Source organism: Urtica dioica, chromosome 2, assembly GCF_054948205.1.
Source record: "Urtica dioica subsp. dioica isolate 48M chromosome 2, U.dioica_male_clone48M_v1_H2, whole genome shotgun sequence".
NCBI classification, from domain to species: domain Eukaryota; kingdom Viridiplantae; phylum Streptophyta; class Magnoliopsida; order Rosales; family Urticaceae; genus Urtica; species Urtica dioica.
Window position 1 is genome coordinate 52600374 of NC_142757.1, and position 22781 is coordinate 52623154.

Below are 22781 nucleotides of genomic sequence, written 5' to 3' on the forward strand. Positions count from 1 at the left end.
CGTCTCTCGCATAATCACATTCTTCACAAACAATTTGTCATATTAGTGTTGTTTAGTTGATTTATTTTATTTTTTTCAACTTTGTTGTATAGGTTAGTACTTTATTTTTTTTTATGTGTTTATAATTTGTTTTGTTTTATTTTGTATTGGAAATTGATTAGATGACTTTAACTATCTAGTTATAAAAATGCTGTTAGATTTTGTTACACAAGCTGAAGAACTATACATTCTTCATAGACTATGAAGAAAGTATAGTTCTTGATTATACAAATTTGATTAGTATTTTTGCATCTAAAAGTGCTAGGCGTGTTATGTTTGGATGAATGAAAAACTTGATTATAATTTTTTTGTTTTATATTTAATTTTTTATTATTATCAAAAGGCCCCAAAATTTTTATTCGCCTAGGGCCCCGGATGAGATCGGACCGGCCCTGTTCATAGTCAACAGAAACATTGTTCCATGAGTCTCTACACTATTCACCATGGTTATCGTGAAAAAGTAAATAAGTGTTTAAATCTTAGTGTGTCTTTTTTTAAAAGGGAATAGATAAAAGAGTTTAGATAAAAAGAGAGGGATGGCTCGTTACATAATACGAATGATGTTAATCATGTTTACAAGTTGATTGTCAGCTCAGAGAGAGCCAGCTCAACAACAATGGTTCCACACAACCCATTTTTATAATTAATTAAGCACAATTCAAAGCTTGTTTATTTAAAAATATTATAATTACGTGCTTAAATTTGTATAGTTATGTTTAATCTCTCCTCGAGGAATCATATAGTCAAGATAAAATCATAAACCATAACAAAACCAAATAATTACCTCACGCCACAAAACTTTTCTAAAGTCAAGGGTATTTTGCGGTGCATGATTCTAAATGAAGGGTTTGAAAGTGCAAAACATGGACAAATTTAAGTGAAAGTTTGTGTAACCAATAAATAAATAACAATAATACTAATAATTTGTATAGTAGACTCTAGTCTCTAGTGTGTTACATAAGCAATATTTTTTTAGCCTTCCAAAATATATTCCTTTTTTATTAGTATTATATATATCAAGACTGTTAGCCAGTTAGCTATATGACACGATTAAATTCATACCATTATCAGAAAATTTATTTAGCTAGCTTTCTTTAGATTATGTAAATATTGATCTTTCGGCCCCACTTTTCGAGGAAAGCCGGAATTTTTGCTTTGGATTCCGAAAAAAGAGATGTAAAAAAAATGCATTAGTTTTAACCTTTAGGTGCTAATGGACAAGAATTTGTTGGGATCCGATTCAGTAAACAAGGTTAATTAGGCATGACTGTCCATGCCAAGTATATGACCAATTAATCATTTAACGCACCCAAACCTCTGAACCGTATTTCTTTCCTTATAACGCACAGATTCAACAATGGTGGACGTGTCCCAATCCCAACTCCCAACATATTATTCCACAATTATATGTTTTTAAATGTAATACCAAACTATAAACTTGCATGCATGCGTATGTATAATATATATATATATATATATATATATTTAGCTTAATGGTCCATTAATGAATGGTCACTTCCAATACGAACAGATATTTTGTTTTATTCTCTCCCAATTTATATTGTTGGCAATTCTAAAGCAAATACTTTTAGGATAAACTTGGCGTTCACATTAGCATGAAAACTCGTGAAAAAAGGTATGCATTTTATCTGAATCATAATTAAAGTATTAAACTCCTTACATTCCGCGTTGTAATTTTGCTTTCCGTATTGTATTTTTTGAATTTTGAATAGAATTAGTAATCACTTTTGACTTCTACACAATCCGCTTTGCTGGATTATGATGAAGGCCATAATAATATCACTCTTCTAAAAGGTCACGAGTGTGCTGATTCTGCTTTTTATTAATTACCCGAGAAGCAACTTAAAATTATTTGCAATTGATGGAAGACTTAGTTGTGAATAAGTGATTAATGGGTGTATATAAAATGGAACTATGGATTAAATGCTACATTTATTCTTCGAGTTTTTAGATATATTACATTTATAACTCTATTTAATGTTTAGGATAATTGACATGAATGCTCTTGAATTCTTATCCGTGTAACGACATGTCTTTTGACTAATTTTTATTGACAGACGTTTACCTTGAACTAATAACCGATTACAATTTGAATACTTATGTTAATTTCTCCCTAAAACTGTCAATTTTGTGTCCATGTGATTGACTAAAGATGACAAGAGATGTTAAATTATCACAATACCCTTAAGTGTGAGTTTAGCCTTAATTTTAAACCCAAAACGCGTTCAATAATCTAAGAACTCTTTCTCTCCAATCGTGAAATACATGGACGGCCATTGCTATGGAGATTCGTGAACTATGATTTGAAGATATGGAAGTAACGATACTGGTGATTCAAGTGGAGAGAGTCGGAGAAGACCGCAGTGTTATTGCGGACTAATTGTCGTTGAGCGAACTTCGTGGACAGACGACAATCCTTGTAGAAGGCTTTATGGTTGTTCGAAGGATAAGGTATAGTGTTTATTCTTTGAAATTGTACGTATTGTGTGTTTCGAAATTCCCGATCTTCAGTTGTAGCTCTTGTTTCAACTGTAGAAACATATAAATAAGGGATGCCAATTTTTTAATGGACTAATCCTCATATGTGTAAGAGATATACGCAAATAATCATCAGCTTGCTGAAGATTTGAATTTCACTCTCCAGCCAGCGATTCTTCAAGTTTCCAAAATCCTATTTTTCCCAAATTTGATCTAGACCAATTCAAATTATGTTTTTCTGATGTGATATGAAGAATGAAGGAAAATACAATATTACCCTTGATCAATCAATCATGTGACAACCACGTGCACAAAAAATAGACGGTTTTATGAAGAAATTAATAGAAATATTAGATTCATTGTAATAAGCCATTAGTTCAAAGTAAACGTTTGTCAACAAATTTAATTAAGTGGTATGTTGTTACACCGGTAAGAGTTCATGGGGCATTCATGTCAATTGTCCTAACGTGTATTGCATAAGAAAAAATTACACCACCTAGTCGAATGACTATTCTCATTTTTAATTATAATTAAATTATTCAAATATTAAAAAAAAAGTTTGAATAGAATTTCAATTTTGATTTTGTTCTCTTTCAAACATTTATAAAGACCTCATTCAAATAATTTAGGTTGAAACGAAAAGCCTTGTTCGGGAAAGCTAGCTACCTAGCTAGAATGGGCACACCGCACATTAGAGCATCTTTAATGGTTTAGCTTAGGGTATTGCTTAGCTAAATAGTATTTTTGCCACATAGATTTTCTAGAGCTAAATAGTTAAGCAACTAGCTTAAATTAGCCAATTTGCTTAGATTTGCTTAGCTAAATCAATAGCCAATATGCAAAACAATGGTTAAGCAACTAGCTAAATATTTTTGATATTTGCAAGCAAATCCCTACAATTCTTAAGCAAGAAACCATTAAAGATGCTCTTACCTTTCTTTCTTCTGTTGAACGTATCTAATATTTGGACAATTTTGTTTGTTTCATAGGACAATTCTAAAAAAATATATTGTAAAGCAATCAAGCTTTAATAATGAATCAATCTCTGGTTAAGCCTACAGTCGTGATTCGACTGTTTGATTGATTTGATGATGGACAGGCTATTGCAAATTGCAACGCAAAACGTGCTTTTCATGTTCTGCTGCACCAATTATTAATATGGTCAAAATGTGCACGGAGGAGCCATTTATGTATCATAAATTTGAAAGATGTCACTCATAAGAAAATTTGAAATTTGGCTAAATTGTTATGAAAATATAAAATAAAGGAAAATAACACATTTATACCCTGTGTTTTAGTGAAATGTCGAGTTTAACCATCGGTTTTAAAAAATGTCGAGTTCATACCATCTGTTTAACTAAAATGACGAAATTATACCCCATGTTTAACTAAAATGATGAAATTATACCCTGAAATAGACAACAGTGTCACAAATATTCTTTTTATTGACTTTTCATTGACGTTGACTATAATATGTATATATAAACACCAATTATCTTTATTCATTCGCGCCATATATGTAATTTATTTAAAAACTAAAAAATAAACAACAGTCTCTTAATCGTGAAGAACACAGAAAGATGCAAATGGGTAAACATCGATAGTTGATAGTCATCAAAATCGCATATTCGAACAGAGAATCCAGAATTCAGAGTTACAATTCGAACACGGAATGAAGTCATTTCTTAGGAGGTATGAGTTTTATTATTTAATTTCAATTTAAGGCTATTTTTATTTCAAAATTGAGAATTTGGAAGTTAGGGCACTGATTTAGATTTGATTTGGTTTTTCTTATATAAGAGTTAATATCAATGAAAGGGAGATTTGTGACGCTGTTATTCATTTCAGGGTATAATTTCGTCATTTTAGTTAAACAGAGGGTATGAACTCGACATTTTTGAAAACCGAAGGTTAAACTCGACATTTCACTAAAACACAGGGTATAAATGTGATATTTTCCCTTAAAATTTTATATTGTATGACTCAAAAGTAGTAAAATATCAAAGTTATTAGTTGAAAAATATTTAAGATTGAATTTTTGTCCCAAAAGTAAACAAAAATACTCTTTAGACCAAATAAACATTTGTTTTTTCTTCTTTTTTTTTTCTTCTTTTTTTCACTCTCACCCTCTCTCACTTATCTAGTTTCATGAAGATTTTCGATGGGTTTGACGTTCTCGCGTGGGTTCGAGCTCCCCTTAAAGGCAAAAAAAAAATGTATGAATTTCTTGTTTTTTTAGTGTTCCATTACTTATAGATGATTAATGAATTCGATAGAGTTATGATTTTGAAAGTGGGAAAAATTACGATGGTATACGATATTGTACGATGGTATATGATGAAATTCATATAGATTTACGATGGTGTATGATGACTTACGAAATGTACGATGATGTACGATGACATACAATGGTATGACGATGTACGATGGGTTACGATGAGATTCATATAGAATAGAGAGATTCATACATATTTTGCTACTTTTGATGCCCATAATATGAAATTTCTCTTATAAAAATATGACATCCAATCGCAGTCAGAAGTTCCTTTTTCATTTTGATTTTGTTGTTTAAAAAGTTACGTTCAAACACTATATGTTTTCTTGTCACTAAAGATAATATGGTCAAGTGAGTCATATATTTTTTTTTACAATATTAAGTAAAAAAAAAATGAATTTCATAATTATTAATATATATATATATATATATATATATATATATATATTTGTTTTCCTAGTGTGACTTGCATTTTGATTTAATCCGGTTCTATTTCTTTTAGGTTAATTATTTTATTTCATGCCTACGTATCTATAATATTATTCTCACCTATTATTGGCAAATATGGCTAACATGATTTTTCTTTATTTTAAATGAAAATTTAAACAATTAAAAAACATTAAGTGAAAGTATAAGCAATATAAAGATTGAAATAAAATTGTGAACAAGAAAGAAAAAATGTAAATCGAGGTATGATCGAAAGAAAACAAAAGAATAATTATCAATATAAGGATGAAAATTGAGATTATCAATTTTTTTTTAAATGGTATTCGATAAATTTTACCAATTTTGTTTAGTTTAAATTCACTCGGTGAGCTTGAAATTTGCGGATCGACTTTCACTCATTCATATCTATATAAGTGAGTTGGCCTTACAAGGCTAGCTTCTTACATAACGAACTGGGTTTAGAATTTTGTGTATGATCAATAGGGGAAACATTACGCTTAGATCGTATTGCGTATTTTCTCTCTCTACAGTTTTCTCTCAAAGAAACCTTAGAGTTTTTTCAGTCGCCGCTCCTGTGGGGCTTGGAAGTCGTATTATATAGATATGAATGAGTGTTCTTCAACATACGAACTAGCAAAAGAATGCTATCGTATTGTTCGAGGTTGGCGATGCTCCATGTTCGCTTAAAGAATTGCAGAAGACCTCTTTTTAAGGGGCTTGAGAGTGTTCTTGATGGGTTATATTTTTAGCTTGCAAATAGCACATTATCTCATTTGTAGCGATTTTGTTTGTCTTCTGTTACTCATTAGCATCTCAGACTTTTATTTGTGTGTATTAGGTGTCTGTAATCTTTGTCAAGCTTTAATCGAGTCTATTTATTAATGAGATTATTCCGTTAAAAAAATACGGGAAATGATCTCTCGTACCTTGTTTTCAAACTTAATTTCTCAAAGTGTTTTATTATCAGCACCTTATTTGTTTTATTGTTATAATTTCATTTAAAATAGTAGCAAAGTTGTCTGAAAATTTAAAATAAGTAAAGGTTTGTAGAAGGTTTAAGGATTCGATCAGAGGAATTAATTAGCATATTCAAATGAGGTGATTGTCTCCTAATTAAGAATGAGTTACGTAGGAAATTAAACTTCAATATTAAATTAACGTATTTGGGTGTTAAATTAGGATAGCATGTTGTTTGCATTTCCTAAAGTCTAATACATTTCTCAACTTTTTCTTTACTCTGACGTCAAGATTTGTTGGGTTTAACTCCAAGTGAATTTCTCTAATTTCATAATTTTTGTAGCAATTTTTATCTCTTCGTTTTGTTTTTTCGTATCATGAAGCATTAACCGCATCAATCCTTTTTTTTTTTCGCAACAACTACATTCTTTTAGAAAACGAGCAAAACAGTAGTGCTACAAACTGTATGTATCCTCTTTCGAATTTTATATTAAAAAACACGTGAATATGAATTTATGTACATAAATATTTTGTAAAAATTATTTTCCCTCATGACATTAATTCAGCCTTTGTCTACTTTTAATTTTGTTGTAATCATGCAATTTACATTCTTCCTGACCTAGAGTTTGGACTTTCTTAATAACGCATTTTCTTAATTAAAAAATATTTATTTATTCCTTTTTTTCTTATTTAAAGGGGGGTTTTGGTTTGGACATTTTAAAGCCTGTTTAGGCTTTATTAAAAGCCCGAATTTGATCTCGACCTCAGTCCCGAGAGTTGAGGATTTAGTCCCTACTTAGTTCCAAGGCCTAATAAAAGAATTTGAGCCCATCCCGAGCCTCTCTTGAACTCCAAAAGGAAAGGCTATCGACTTTTTATAGGCAAGTCTAAACTAGTGAATGGGTTTTAAAATTATTTTATTTGAATAGCCAAGACTTGGGCTTGATAATAGTCACCAAAAACACAAAAAGGGAAACGAGACACTCTTATCACAAAAAGGGAAATGCGACCACTTTTATGAAAGCTATATACATTCATGGTTAATTAATTGGTGACAAACATAATTAGAGTCTCGTTTTTGTCTCTTGACATGGGAAATATGTGAAACATACTAAAACGCATACTTGATGAGGAAAGCTGAAGATTTACATACCATGACCCTGATGTTTTTGCATATCAGTCCCCCATTTTTTCGATTATATTGATTTCACCCGGGCAGATTTATTTCTCCATGGATTGATACGCATTATTTAAATATTTAAAACTCGTATCTAAATTACAATAGTCCATATGACATATGCGTTGAAAGCTATAGGTTATCGATATTTTAGATAGTTCCAACTCATATTAAACTCAGTACACGATAATTAACTTCTAACCACTAACTCAGTTAACAAGTAGTTAATCAAGGTTCTTTGCTATTTGTATTTGATGTTCAAGATAATTAATTATACGCTATAAGTGTCCAATGTATGAAGGTAAAATAGTAAAGTAATAAGCTATTTATATAATAGCTTACTTACAATCCAAGGAGGACAGGGATATTAAAAAGGAGCAAACTAACTTAACCTAATCAACTTTACAAAACAAACTAATTAAGCTACTAATCGGTAACCAAAACGAAACTTAGAGAACAACTAATTAAGAGAGAAAAATGATGTCTTTAGCGGGAAAAGTAATGATTTTCTGAGGTTGATAGTTTCTCTTATCAGTGGTTCTATATTCTCACAACGTGTAAACTATTGTATATGAAGTTCAATTTTTGATGTTTTTTTTACGTTTGGATATTTCTTCACAGTTATATTCCTTGAATGTTTTAAACATCAACGCATTATATTGATTATACAATTTAAATTTTTATATTTTTTTAAAAAAATCCTTAAACCTTAAAGTTGTTAATGAAAATTTTGACCTATTAAATTCTTGGGTCTAGTTGACCGCATTTAAACCGGTAGGTTATTTCAAACTGGGTTATTTTAATCGGAGTTTGTAGTTATTAGTTAAACCGTCAACCGAGCTCTTGATTACTAGTGAAACGAGTTAATCGAGAGTTTCATCTTTAAGTATATAAGAAACAAATGAAAGTGCCAAATAACGCAAGTTTAAAAAAAAGGAAAAAAGATCATGTCCTATAGAAAAGCTTTTTTTTTTTTTTTTTTAAATTTTTTAAATAATTTAAGCTATAGGGTATGTGTGACTAGACCGTGACAGGTAATAACATTCTTTACATTATGGTTTGCTTAAACTATTCAGTATTTGTAATTTGGGCACATACTAGAGTTTTGCTCAAAGTTTAAAGTCTTAAGATGACGATTTTGATGAAATTCTACTTTTTCACTTCATAGAAAATTTGGTTACACATCAAAATATTTTGACAACATTTTTTTTATTTTTATTTTTATTTTTATTTTTATTTTAAGGAGATTTACATTTATCTAAAAGCCATAAATTTTCAGGTTGCGGATATACACCCGTCCATTTCTAATTTTACATTAGGATTCTCCATTACCATAATATAACTGATTTGGACTAAAATTGTGAAAGAAAATAAAATAAACCTTAATGTTGTTGATGAATATTTTGACTGCTTTATTTATTTTCTCATTGACCGCAATTAACGGTAGGTTGATTTTAACCGAAGTTTCAATTACAATTAATTGACCGATTCTATAATTTTTTTTTTATGTATTTAGGATATGTTTCTGTTAATCGGTATCAAATTTGAATACTTAAAAATCATGGTGTGCTGGATAACTATGGGAGGTGGTTGACACTTAACCGTTAATTAACCGACCTCTCGATTACCAATCAAACCAATTAACCGAGAGTTTCATCTTTAGCAATGTATAAAAGAATTAAATGTCATGCCAAATAACGCAAGTTTTGGAAAAAGAAAAAAAAAATCATGTCCTATAAGAAAAGAGGAAAAAAAAAATCCTTTTTAATAATTGAAACTAGAGGATCTCGTAAGATTTAGATTTTACGGATACGTGAAACTAGACCGTGCCGGGTAATTACATGATTTTTTACCATATAGTTCCTTAAACTATTAAGTATTTGAATTATGGGGTCATACTCGAGTTTTGCTCAAAGTTTAAGATGACGAATTCAATAATATTCTACTTTTTCGCTTTTACAAAATTTTGTTATGCATATGAAAATATTTTGACTATTTTTTTATATTTTTATTTAATGGATATTTACATTTTTTTTCAAAGCCTATTATATATGTATATATATAATTTGATAATTATAAGGATTTAATTATCATAATTAAATTAATTTGGACAAAAAAAATAATGGGCAAAATCAACAAAATTAAGTTTTTAGGGATGAAAATGAAAAAGGGGACACATTATAAGCTGCTTTGTGGGTCCCAAAACTCAATCATATTTGTATCGTTTTGTATAATCAGTGGAAGATCGTCCATTTTCGCGCTATATAGTTCTGTTCTTCCCAAAAGGACACTCTCATTTTTTTTTTCTTGCATATTCTCCGGAAAAACCCGAAACCTCTCACACTTTCGCTCTGTAAGTCTTTCTTACTATATTTCCTCTGAAATTTCCATGGCTGTGCATTTCGACTGAGACGCCGAAATCAAATAGCTCTAGTCTCGCCATTTCCTTTTTCGACTAAACACGATTAAAGAAAAAAAAAAAGACGGTCCTTTTTTTCGGTGATTTAGGGTTTGAATTGTGTTTTTCTTCGCCGTCGATCAGAAAGAGGTTTATCCTCTTCTTCTTCTTCCTCACTCATGTAGTAGTGTAGTTTCGTTCATTTACGATCAATGTTGAAGTGCTTTTTGATTTTTATTTTATTACGAAGAATCCATTTTTGGTGGTATTCAATGAAGATACTTGTACCATTTATAACATCTGTGTTATTGTAACAAACTCCATTTTTACCTAAATACACACCGTTGTTCTGATCTTTGGGGGCTTTCAAATTTTACATCTATTATACCAGTTTGCTGGTTTGACTGTAGTACTAGTTGAAGGAATTTTCATTAACCTCAATAGATGTTCCAAGAATAGCTTGCAATTGAGACTCGAGTAAAAAAAAAAAAAAAAAAAAAAAAAAAAATTGGGTGTTGAGTGTGCTAAGTGCTATCTTATATAGTTTTCTGCTTCGTGTATTTAGCAAAAACTAAATAAACAATTTAAAGTGACCTTCTAAGCACAAAAGTAATGTTGATCCTAATTCTATTAGTATGACACATTGGTTCAATATACTTGTCTTGTAGTCACAGATTGAAGAAGGTCTTACAATATCCCACTTTTTTTTTTTTCCGATTTTTTGTTGTTGTGATCTCTAGTGTTTTCCATCTTTTTTGAACTTAGAATGGGCTCCGTGAAAAAAATAGAGACGCCTCTCGCTAACGGAAAAGCGCCTTTTCCGGCAAAGAAATTTCCCGGAAGTTTACATGCAAGAAATTTGAAGAAGAGTCAGCTCGGCGGTGTGATATTTGGCTGCAAGGATAGCACAATGAGGGAATGTCTGTTCAAACAGATTTTTGGTCAGTACTCTCTCAACTATGCACTAAAATTTTTCATGATATCAGTTTTCAACTAAAGATTCTAATCAGTTACATCAATATGTCGATTTTTTTGGTACCCGGAACTAATAAATTTTTGTTGTGATTTTTTTTTCAGGCTTACCGGGTCAGCATTTTTCTTTTGTAAAGAACATTGATCCGGGATTGCCTCTTTTTCTTTTTAATTACAGTGATAGGAAACTATATGGAATATACGAAGCCGCTTGCCCTGGAAAAATGAATATCAACCCCTATGGGTGGACCACTGATGGCTCTGAAAAAACAATGTTTCCAGCGCAGGTATTAGATCAAATTTTGCTTGAATATTTTCGACTTCCCAGGTATCAATGCAATGTAATACTCGTAGTTTGACGTTGACATTTTTTTTTTCCTTCTGTGTGTGTATGGTAAAGGTTCAGATTCGCATCCGTTTGCAGTGCCAGCCACTTTTGGAGAGTCAGTTCAAACCCATAATCGCAGACAACTACTACAATGACCATCATTTCTGGTTCGAACTAGACCATGCTCAGGCAAATAAGCTGATAAGTGTATTGGCATCCTTGGCGGTCGCTCACGGTACATCTGCGCAGCAGAACACAGTGAAATGGAGAACTGTTTTCCGAACTATTCCCTCGAGTGAAAGAAGAGAAGTTAATGAAGAAGAGTTGAGTCAGAAATCGGATTCTACGGATGTTGTCTCGTTGGAAGCCCAATCGGAGGCGGGCGTGGTGGTTACGCAAGAGGAGAAAGATTCTGTGTACATGAAGTTGAGAGATTTGGCTCTTGAATATCAAGGCAACAGTCAAAATCATGGCTTGTCTTTACCCGGTAATGCGGAAAATAAGGAAGGCGGTGATGATTCTCGAAAAGAGGTCGTGGGTAGTGATATAAATGCCTCTACGAGTAACGGGATTCTCTCAAGCTACAAGGCATACCCGGGGGAATCATCGAGTGTCAGTGGTAATTGTGGACAGACTCCTGGTCCGTCCCCCGACTCCTCTGTTATGGCTTGGGTAGGCTTTTTTTTTTTTTTTTTTTGAAAAAGTGTAGGCTTGGTTTGATTATTTTCTTTATTTTATAAATGAAAATATGCTTGTGGATATTTCCAGGTAATTCAAGAGTTGGAAGAATTCAAGACTTTTAAAAGAGAACAAACTCGTAAAACAAGTCTTCTCGAAGAGAAGCTGGTACGTCTGATTGCTTTATCATGTACTTTGTTTCGAGTATCAGTATTTTTTTTTTTTTTTATCGGTTTACCGATAATTGCTCTTTATAGTTATATGCTTCATGTCTATTTGACTAAATATGCAAATTACAAATATAACTAGAACCCTTTCCCGTTATTTAAAGTCCTTCTGCTTCGAAGTATGTTAGAACTAGATATAGAGCAAGAATAATAAGAGATAATTAGGGGGTTGAATATATAATGATAAGAAGCTATTTAGGCTTTAAGTAAAGAGTGATTAACATAGAAAGGGGTAGGAAAATGGTATGAGAAATCACAGCGTGGAAGAAAGTCCCATTTGGGAGAGGATGGACGATACGGAAGTCCTATATTGTGTGTGTGTGTGTATGTGTGTGTGTATATATATATATATATATATATATATATTACTACATATATTTGTCCCTACTGTTGCTAATGTTATTTTTACAACTTTAGTTACGATTTACGAAAAATACTATACTGTATTATTTCCTTTCAGTTTTACATAACCACGCCTTTTCCACCAGTATTTTAATTTTAAGAAACTACTTCAAACTCTCGTTCATTTACTTTGTGGCTCTCTTTTTACCCTGAATTCCAGGTCAAGGCTGAATCTGAAATTCAACTGTTGAAAATACGTCTGAAGTCGGAATCTGAAGCGAATCCTTCAGAAAAGGTTGAGGAGAAGGCTGATGAAATATTCGATGAGACGGATTTGGATGCTAAAGAATCCATATTTTTACTGGGAGGATATGACGGTGAATCGTGGCTGTCGGACTTTGGGTTGTATAACCCCGCACGTAATTTGTTGAAATTCCTTAGACCCATGAACTCTGTTCGTTCGTATGCTTCGGTCGCGCAGCTCAATGGTGAACTCTATGTACTTGGCGGCGGAAACGGTCAGGATTGGTATGACACAGGTACGTGCTGTTTTTTTTATTAACCTCACTTCATAAATAAATCTTGATTTTTTTTTCATGGTATCTTTTTTTCCCCAAAGTTGAGTCATACAGCATTGATGGAGACCAGTGGACCGTGTGTCCTTCGTTGAGTAAGGGAAAGGGAAGCTTAGCCGGGGCCGCCATAAACGGAAAAATATTTGCATTGGGCGGTGGGAACGGTGTCGAATGTTTTTCGAATGTTGAGATGCTTGATTTAGATGTTGGACGATGGATCAATACCCGCTCGATGCTTCAAAAGGTATGTAATACCTAAGCAATGAGGCGAAAGTCGTAATACTGTAGGGAGGGATAAGTAAGTAATTTCACGGTGACGTTGTACTAAGCTATTAGGGAGGCTTTAGTGGTTATGAGAGGAAATATTCAATTAAATTGACCTCTTTTACTGTGAAAGGAGTTTATTGATAATACCATCAATTACTATCATTTGATGACCTTTTCTTGTTGCTTTATTGCCAGAGATTTTCCCTTGCTGCGGCGGAGCTCAACGGTGCGATCTACGCTACTGGTGGATTTGATGGGACTGATTATTTGAAGTAAGATATAATATGGACATTTTTTAGTGATCTAGTTTAGTCATATGCATGTAGAGACAACCTTGCATAGTGTTCCCATATATACATAGTTTTACATTTTTGTTGCTATTTCAGGTCAGCTGAAATGTTTGACCCTAGAGAGCACTCATGGACAAAAATTTCTTCCATGAATACAAGGAGAGGCTGTCATTCATCGGTTGTTTTGAATGAAAAATTGTAAGAACCGAGTCAACTTTTCGCTGCTCAACATATTTGTATCATATAGGCTTTTCATGAAGCTAAATACAAGTACAAGATAAGTCTAAGCGATTATTTAATGTGTGGGTGTAGTGATAAGACTTCATAACATTTCATTGTATTCTTTCGTATCTAGTTGAAAGTAAATTGGAACAATTTCAAAAATTGTACTAACAAGACTGTAATTTGGTTGTGAACAATTTATGATGAATTCATCAACAAGTCAATATCACAGCCGAGTTCTTAATTTTGAAAGATTAGTGATTGAATCCACGGTCACAATTTTTTTTTTTTTTTTTTTTTTTTTTTTTTCAGGTATGTCGTGGGAGGATTTGACGGAGACGAAATGGTTCCGAGCGTGGAAATCTACGATCCGCGGCTCGGGTCGTGGATGCCCGGTGAGCCAATGATGTATCCCCGCGGATATTCGGTCTCCGCTGTTGTGAACGAAACCATCCACGTCTTTGGAGGTCTGAAAGACGGAAGCACCATAGTCGACGAGGTGTGTTTCGTGGGAACTGTTTTTTTTTTTTAATTTATTTATATATATATATATATATATATATATATATATATATATATGATCATTTTCTAATTTTTTGAAAATAAAATGGCAGGTTGAAAGTTTCAAGGAAGGATTGGGTTGGCAAGTCACTGCGGGACGAGGGGTCTGGAATCGGTGTTTCCATTCTGCTATTGCTTTGTCTCCGTGACTTCTTCGCTCGATTTTAAATTCCGGTTGATGAGTACAAAGAAAGAAACAATCTAACTTGAATCCAAGTATTTTATTTTTTGGTACAGAAATGTCTGTTTGCTTCGCTCCCTCGAGAGCTCTTTTAGCTGCTGAAATTCGTTCGCAGCTTGATACGGGTAGGAAGTAGTGCGTTAGTGACACTAGTGATTTTTTTGGGATGGTTTGAATATTTGTAAAGACGATCCACAGTGGCAAAAGCAAGATAATTACAAATTACACATGAGGCACGTTAAGCTTGATACATGCAGTGGTGCCTTTTTCATGCCTTTGGCTTTCTTATTTTTTACAATTTTATTCCCTAATTTTTTGTGGAATTACATTTTTAAGAAACTTATTGTTCCCCGATTTAGCTCACTGAGATCTCGATAAATTGAGGATGTCGCTGGAATTTAAATATAATCTCGTCGTATTCTCGTCCAAATCATGTCAACATTTCGAGTACAAAAATTGAAATTCTACCCCAAAACCTTAGAAAAATTCAAACCCAAAAGCAGTATGTTATAAAAAAGAACAATAAGTAGAACAAATGATCTGGGTTAATCCTGGACGTTTGGAACCGTACACGCCTAAATTTTGTTCTGATTCACCCAGAATGTATATCCAAAATTTTGTTCCGATTACAAAATTACAAAAATTCCAGTTTGTTCAACTTTCCTGAACAATTTTGGAACATAATTTTGTTCCGATTATATATATACTAGAGCTTGAGATCCCGAGCATTGCCACGGCTATTTTATTTTATTTTAAGGTAAATAATAATAGTATTTGCACAAGTTTACCGTTTAAAAAAAAGAGAGAGAATATTATAAAAAGGAAGTTTTGAATAATTATAATCTTTTAGACTCTCAGATCAATTTATAGTGTAGAATTACCACTAAGAACATATATATTAGTATTGTATGAACTTTATATACAAAAATAAAATTATTAAAATTAAACGTAAATCAGTTCTATTATCTTGATAAATATATCCGTTAGATTTCTAATCAATACGACAACAACAGTATTTCAAATACTATCAAATATTAGTAGTATTAGTAGTTTTTCTTTGGTAACTAGCATCTCATTCAAATCAGATCATCGAAATTTAGTAGGTACCGGTATTTCGAATCCTTGCGCTGCACATGGAAGAAAATGAAAACGCATTATAAAATTATCGATCACAAGCATGGAGTTCGAGTTTGATCATTGAAGCTCATAGCGAGAAAAACTTCTTTTTCTTTACAAAGATATGCTAGTTCGTGTTTAGGACCACCCCAACAGCTTTTTTCAAACCGGAGATCCGCAAATTGGCATTCCACACCAATGCATAACTTAACACTGAAACACAACGCTTTTGGGGTCCCGTAAAAAGGCGCGAGAAGGGTAAATTCCGAACACCCGTTTTCGCGATTTTCATATCGGCTCGGATCGAGAAAGATAAACTGTGCCGACCCATCATCCATTCCCATTCTCAGCCACACATTGTTCTCGTCCAAGACATTACGAAGAGCGATCCGGCACGATATCCCGACGGGTAATCCCGGAACAAAATAAAGCGGGGTCACAAAGTCGTTCTCGGGCACTTCTAGCTCTGCCTTTACGAGCTCGAGTCCTCGGCTAATCACTAATTGTTTGAGGCTGAAGAGTTCTGTTAATTTTTTAAACCCGTGTAAAGCACACAATTCTCCGTCGTTTGATGACTTACCAATTTCAGTGACGAATTCGCCGAGTTCAAGTTCGACTGATCCTTCTTTATTGAGAGATTCTATCTGTGAGAGTGTAATAGCCAGGCTTGTTAGATTAGAGACTCTACAGAAAATTTCGGGCTTAGATAACCTGAGAGCGTAAGCTAAGAGTTTGAGTTCAAAGATGTGCAACTTTTCATCTCTAGATAATCCGATGAATCGGCTTGTTATTTCTCTAAGCCTTCTGTCTAGCTTTGCGAATAGAAAATCCAACGTCGCTGGTTCAGGAGCAAGAGATTTTGGTGGTCGAAAGTGCTCCAACACCTTGGAGATCAATTCTATAATGCGCGTGTACTGATATGTGAAGGTTATAACACCAGAGGATTCGATGGAGTTGAATATCGATAACTCTTCTCTGCAACTCCTGCGTAAAGTTGAACGTTTAAAGAAAAAATGAAAAGAAAAAAAAAACTTTTTTCTATGGTAAATAGTCCCTTAACTATTCTCCGAGTTGCATTCAAGTCCTCAAAACTATTTTAATAGGAGAAATAACCCTTGAACTATGTTTTAATTGGTTCCTTGTATAATATGTTTTAATTGTTTTGGTATTAAACTCCAATAAAAGTTACACATTAAAATAAAATAGGAACTTAAAGATAACCAATAGCTCAATGGTATTTTTTGGCTATTAAATCAGCTGAGGATCAAAAGAAAGTTCTTGGAGTATAGTTCAGAGAGACTGTAGGTGACAAAAGAAAAATAAAACACGAAAAACAAAACAAAAGCACGGTGAAAAGAAAACGACGGTTACCTCAATATACGCAACACTTCGTTCGCGTTTCCCGACTGTACTAACGACCAAGTATCCTTGACCCTAGCAAGAATAGCATTCATGGACTCAGTAACTTCCGAAATGATCTTTTGCTGCAAAGGCATCAGATTCGACTCGACGATGGAATCTCGAACAGCAACACAGTTATCAGGTGAAATTATAGGCTGCTCGATCTGCTTGAGCTCTGTGGCTGAGGAGACCATTGTGCATCTACTACAGTGTGACAGGTAAGCCAATAGTGAACTTTGATCCATGACATTGCTCAGGGCACTAGCAATCCTTCCAAGCATCGTCACCGCATAAGAATATATTATGGGTGGAATCGCACAAGTATTGTCGGCCAAGATCGGAGCCGAGATTGCCAAAACTATCAACGCAGCCACTCTAGGATCGTCAAACTCCAACTTCCCTCCAGATTTTGGTTCTATCTGAGTAAGCAATAGTTGGTTCGGCCAAGAACTTAAGATTCTTAGGAAAACGGGTCTCGTAAATAAGATTCTTCAGTAGCATTATGTGCATCTAGTATCTATGGTTTTTTATTAGGAAATTAGGGGGTTTCTATTATTGAATTAAGGTTTTAAATTATGCAATTAGGTTCTATCTGAGTAAGCAATAGTTGGTTCGACCAAGAACTTGAGATTCTTAGGAAAATGGGTCTCGTAAATAAGATTCGTCAGTAGCATTTTGTGCATTTAGTGTCTATGGATATTTTTATTAGGAAATTAGGGGGTTTCTATTATTGAATTAAGGTTTTAAATTATGCAATTAGGTTTTAATATTAAGCACTTTTACTATTTCGAATTTAGATTAATTAATAAGGGTTTAATCATGTAATTAGGGTTATGGTTTTCAGCTCGGCCCGTTAAGGTTGTAATCTTTGGTCTATTTAAGAGATCTTAAGTTCATGAGAAAAGTAACCAATAATCAATCACAAGAAATATACTCTTTCAAACGAGTGGAGACTAAGCTTTGTGAAAGATTGGCAAAACTACCGTTTTGAGATCGAATCCCGGGTTGTAACACTTTATCGGGATTAAAAAAAAAGTTATGCTAACCTGTTGAGAAATATCATCAACAAAGTGGGCTACAAACTTTCCATGACTTTGCCCGATGTGAAACAAAGCAGAGAATATGTCGGCTTCATCCTGAAAAGAATAATAATAATGTCATATTAAATAAAAGCCGGGATAGATTGATGAGCCATCGCTACAAGTTGGTAATAATTTTTTTTTTTTTTGGTAAGAAATTGATGGCTCAAGCAAATATAGGAGAGGAAAGTAAAAACAAACGCAACAAAAAGCATGTACCAAAAAGTTATATATAAAAATAAATAAATAACATACCTCGGGATATCGAGCCAAGTTCTGTAGAAGAGCATCAACTGCTAACTTAAACAACTCCAAACCCGACAGTTTTGCTAATTTTAGTATTTTCCTAGTAGAATGTCTGATCGAAGATTTTTTGTCGCTCAAAGGACCAAAAAACTGAAAGACCATAAATTGCGTTAGTCACATACGTGCAATAGATTATCAGCTCAAAAATAATAGGGAGAACAAGGGAGAGGGATATGGAAAGGATGAAGTAATGAAAGAGGAAGTCATTGCTAGTAGTAACGACTTGTCACGGTCCATTGGTTCATATAGAAATAGCCAAGATTTGTCTGAAAGTAGTGAAATGACAAAAATTTACAAAAATGTGCAAGTACCACGTGTCAATAATCGCTTTGACCCTGTCAACAAATCATTTGATAGTGGTAAATTGCTTATATACATAGTAAATAATAGCAGAAACTTAGGACAACGTAACTTGGCTATTTTACTAAAATCTTACGACTTTGGCTATCTTGATAATCAACTAGTTTCAAAATGCTATTTTGCATTATTTTTCACGATAATAATAGTAAAATATGAGGGACCCAAACTCAAAAATCAATAAACAAAACCTACCGTGTGAATGTGTTTCGCAAGCAACTTCAGGCGATCACAGGCTGCCATTTGATGCATTGTATCCAAAGCTTGAAGTCTAACACTCAATGAATCATCGTTCGGCATATCCATTAGAAGTTCTAAAACTTCCACGGCGAAGCGTGGAGACATGAGGATGAGTGAAGACAAGGAACTACAGACAGACTTTCGTACCTTCATTCACATTCCAGAACTTGAATCAGAAAAATTATAGCAGACACTCAATTACCACCTCCTAACTTTATGATAGACCGATAAGGATAAATTGCATATTTAGCCCCCTGAATTATGGTAGCTTGTGTCTCTGTGCCCCCCTAATATAAAAACTCGTCCAAAATGATTCCTATAAAGTATGCATCATAAGGTTCAAGTCATTCTGTAATTTTTTTTTAATCAGTCATTCTGTATAATTTTTTAACTGGAGATATCAAATTTGCTTAAAACAATTATAACATCAGTTGACCATATGTTATACCCGATTAGAAAAATTAAAACCCAGCGATGACGTTTCAGTCAAAAGCCTTAAAATTGATATGATTTTCAGTTAAGAGGTTAACAAAAGACTAAACTGACATTATTCATAAATAAATGAAAAAGAAAACAGTATGGATCATTTTGGGCACTTTTTTACGTTTTATTTTTAAATCCGAGGGATACCAAGCTCGATATCATAATTAATCGAGTAGGGTTGAATTTATTTTATTTTTTATTTATTAACAAGGGTTTAGTCCCTAGGTACCCCGTCCGACCCCACAACAACCGGGTAACTTGAAACACTAGTAATCGCTCCTTTAGAGGGGTTTGAACCCACTCTTGGAAATATACCAAAGGCCTGACCACTAGACCAACAGCTCTTAGGCTGGATTTCAGATATAAGATAATACATAACTCAGAGAGAGAGAGAGAGAGAGAGAATGTACCTCGTAAAATTCATCCTCAAGTCCGTGTAATAAAGCCCCGGCAGCACTTGAGACCAATACTTCAAAAGGCTCACCGCAGCAACAACCAAGGGATTTCTTTTCCTTAATGACCCGTAGCACTTTCTTGGACAGGCTTTGTAGAAGGACTTCTTCGGAGACCATTTCCATCTTACCCAGAGCAACAAAAGCTTCTACCCGAACCTTCATGCTCATGTCTCTAGCCATAGAACAAAGCTGAAAGTACAAATTCAGATTACAAAAAAAAAAAAAAAAAAAAAAAAATACAGACAAAACAGTCTAGAAAATATGGTCATGGTCATAAAACAGTCTAGACAAAACAGTATCTAGGGTTCATACCGTGAAATATTTTGACCAAATATCTGCTTGAACAAAAAAATATATTGCAACACAAACATATGAATGAGCACTTAGAGCTATTGAGTCCCCAAAGCTCACGATCACAGACGAATTTCATCATGATCATGAACATGTCATGTCATATCATATATAATCAGACAGTAGCATAAAAACAAAAGAAGAAAAACTCTCAAAAAATATTCAATCTCTTCTTCACTTTCCAGAAGAAAAAAAAGTCTCAAATGTCCCATTTAAAGCAATACACTGCAGTAATCACACTTAACGCTGTCAAACAAACATATGATAGAAGAGAAAATGTACTACAAGCATAAAGCTATATAGTGGATCCTCAGGAAATACCTTGACATAAACTTCATCAGAGTAGCGAGCTTTCGTGTCCTGGTTAGAAGCGGATAGCACAAGACCCCAAGCACATACCTTAAGAAGAAGTTAAAAACAAGCATAATAAGCAACTGTGATTTTAATTAGCCTAGCATAGATGGTAAATACTACAAAAAGAGAGTGCAAAATCGTCCCTCTTATTAGTTTTGATGATCAAACACAAACGCAATGTCCAATCGCCAAATTGAACGACTGACATAGTTTCAGGCATATATATAGTTATGAGCCTCACAATTTGGATATGATCTTCTTTTCTATTCGTTTTTTTTTTTTTAATTATTATTATCTCCTTCTATTTCATTTCTATAACAAATTTTCCACGTTTATTAAAAATACAAAAGGAGAATGAAATCGAGAGTGATTATTCAGAGCTCTCTCGCTCACCGCACGAATCGCGGAAGACCTGACGCAATCTTCGGCGTCGGAGAGAAGCACGGCGGCGCGGAAGTAGCAGCCTCCGACCAACTCCGCGGCGGTGACTTCGCCGGATTTAGCGAGAGCGGCGAGGCCGTCGAGAGCGACCGTCCTGACGCGGGGGTGAGGGTCTCTGGTGAAGCCTAGGAGCAGCGTCAGCCTCAGGTGCGGCTCCGGGACGAGCGACCCGGCGTGGCTGAGGAGCCGCCGCCGAGAGGCGGGGGAGGCGCCGAAGCACAGAGACGCGAAAGCGGCGCCATCTATCGGCGGAGTTTCGGAGACGGCCGGAGACCGGTGGTCCGCCATTGACGAGCTCAGTGCTCGGAGAGGAGGGAGTGAAAGAAAGAATGACGACTCTAATGGGCCGTATCTATTCGGCCCATTTTTGGAACTTGATTTTAGGGGGGGAATTTGCGTCAATGTCACAAATTCGTCGAGTTTTTTCATTTGTGTCACAAAGTTGTCAAAATTGTATTCGTGTCACGTATTTACATTCGTGTCACATGTGCAAAGTTCAAATTACTCTCTCTCATCATTTAATCTTTTTAGGGGGTAGTGGATGAAATTACTGTGGAAATGATCTGGTTAACTTATTATGAGAAAATTACAAAAGTAACTGTTATTTCGGATTCTTTAACAAAACAGTTGTTTTTCAAAGGGTATAATGATTTTTTTTTTCTTTCAAAAAATTAGGAAAATAGCCAACTTAAACGTTTAACATTGCTAAACAACCAACGTTTGGTAAATTTTAGGTAAATACCCACGTTCAGACATAAATCTTATGTAAATGGTCAACGTTTAGCATATGAAAACGGCTATTTACATAAGATTTACGTCTGAAACTGACTATTTATCTAAAATTTACCAAATATTGATTATTTAACAATGTCAAACGTTTAAATTGACTATTTTCCTAATAAACCTTTTTTTCTCTTCTTATTTTAAATCGTAAACATTAAATAAAGTTAAACAGTGTCTAAAACAGTAAACATCAAGAAAAAATCAAGAGCACTTACTATCTATAGCTAAAAAAAAAATAATAATAAACAACAACTATTTTCGTAATAAAGCTTATAACTTATAATTTTCACGATAAAGTTCAAATCATATCTTACTTGTCATTCTTATTATTATTATTATTAGAGTATTGACACAAATATTAATAAATTCATGTCACTTTATCAAATTCGACAATTTTATTATTAAAATCAAAAGAGCGAATTAATTTTTGACCGATCTGTCACAAAATTATGTATTTTGTGACCGATCTTTCACGAAACTATGAAGGGTAAGCTTAGTAATACTTGTGTCAAATTTTCTTATTATTTATATGGCATTATCCAATTTTATATTATGTCTTTATTTTAAGTCTTCTTTTTCATCTAATTTTTAATCTGATTCCAAGCACCAATTTTTTCAATGAATAATCAAATGAAATTGCGAACAATGAATAATATATTGTAAAGAATGTGTATTTATGAAACAAAAAAGTAAATGATATATCTAAGAAATTAAGTTTAAAAAAAAAAGTTCCGAAGACTAACATCACAACCCTTTTTTTATGGATTTTTTTGTATGAAATAGTCATTTCAAACTTTATGTTTTGCAAAATAGTCAAGATTTCATAAGTTAGTGCATTCTAGCCAATTATATTGTTAAAAGATTAATATATCATTAATGTGTGAGTGAACCCGCTTTTCCAGGATTTCAAAATAATTGATCTAGATGTCAAAAATTTTGATCCACTATTTTGAATGCACTACATGATTCAAAAAATTTAG

At 33.5% G+C, this 22781-nt stretch overlaps 2 protein-coding genes across 4 annotated transcripts; one reads left to right on the forward strand and one right to left on the reverse strand.

Annotated features, from left to right (window-relative positions):
- Positions 1-9696: 9696 nt before the first annotated feature.
- LOC149405566 (influenza virus NS1A-binding protein) lies at positions 9697-14784 on the forward strand. Of its 2 annotated transcripts, none has more exons than XM_089607302.1 (11): positions 9697-9747; positions 10558-10733; positions 10870-11051; positions 11165-11764; positions 11861-11938; positions 12560-12878; positions 12959-13158; positions 13377-13453; positions 13568-13669; positions 14006-14192; positions 14308-14784. In XM_089607302.1, the coding sequence occupies exons 2-11, from the start codon at positions 10559-10561 to the stop codon at positions 14401-14403; spliced, it is 2016 nt and encodes a 671-aa protein (XP_089463428.1). In that variant the 5' UTR covers positions 9697-9747; position 10558; the 3' UTR covers positions 14404-14784. The 2 variants fall into 2 exon arrangements, with proteins under 2 accessions (XP_089463428.1, XP_089463429.1); XM_089607303.1 differs by lacking the exon at positions 9697-9747 and adding an exon at positions 9914-9942.
- A 695-nt stretch (positions 14785-15479) lies between these two features.
- Positions 15480-21362, reverse strand: SIEL (ARM repeat superfamily protein). 2 transcript variants are annotated; one of them, XM_089607300.1, is made up of 9 exons: positions 20971-21362; positions 20545-20622; positions 19828-20061; positions 18890-19081; positions 18287-18427; positions 17999-18088; positions 16923-17371; positions 16132-16535; positions 15892-16064 (listed from the first exon to the last, which is right to left on the reverse strand). In XM_089607300.1, exons 1-9 carry the CDS (start codon positions 21304-21306, stop codon positions 16051-16053), a joined length of 1938 nt encoding a protein of 645 aa, XP_089463426.1. In that variant the 5' UTR covers positions 21307-21362; the 3' UTR covers positions 15892-16050. The 2 variants fall into 2 exon arrangements, with proteins under 2 accessions (XP_089463425.1, XP_089463426.1); XM_089607299.1 differs by having other exon boundaries at positions 15480-16535.
- Between the last annotated feature and the right edge of the window lie 1419 nt (positions 21363-22781).

Bases quoted from the DNA above. Each gene is read 5' to 3' on its own strand.
- LOC149405566 (XM_089607302.1), top strand. From the start codon at position 10,559: ATGGGCTCCGTGAAAAAAATAGAGACGCCTCTCGCTAACGGAAAAGCG. The intron at 13,159-13,376 runs GTATGTAATACC...CTTTATTGCCAG, and splicing joins CCCGCTCGATGCTTCAAAAG to AGATTTTCCCTTGCTGCGGC. The intron at 13,670-14,005 runs GTAAGAACCGAG...TTTTTTTTTCAG, and splicing joins GTTGTTTTGAATGAAAAATT to GTATGTCGTGGGAGGATTTG.
- SIEL (XM_089607299.1), bottom strand. From the start codon at position 21,306: ATGGCGGACCACCGGTCTCCGGCCGTCTCCGAAACTCCGCCGATAGAT. The intron at 19,082-19,827 runs GTACATTCTCTC...ATGTGAATGAAG, and splicing joins TTGAGGATGAATTTTACGAG to GTACGAAAGTCTGTCTGTAG. The intron at 16,536-16,922 runs GTAACCGTCGTT...AACTTTACGCAG, and splicing joins GAAGTGTTGCGTATATTGAG to GAGTTGCAGAGAAGAGTTAT.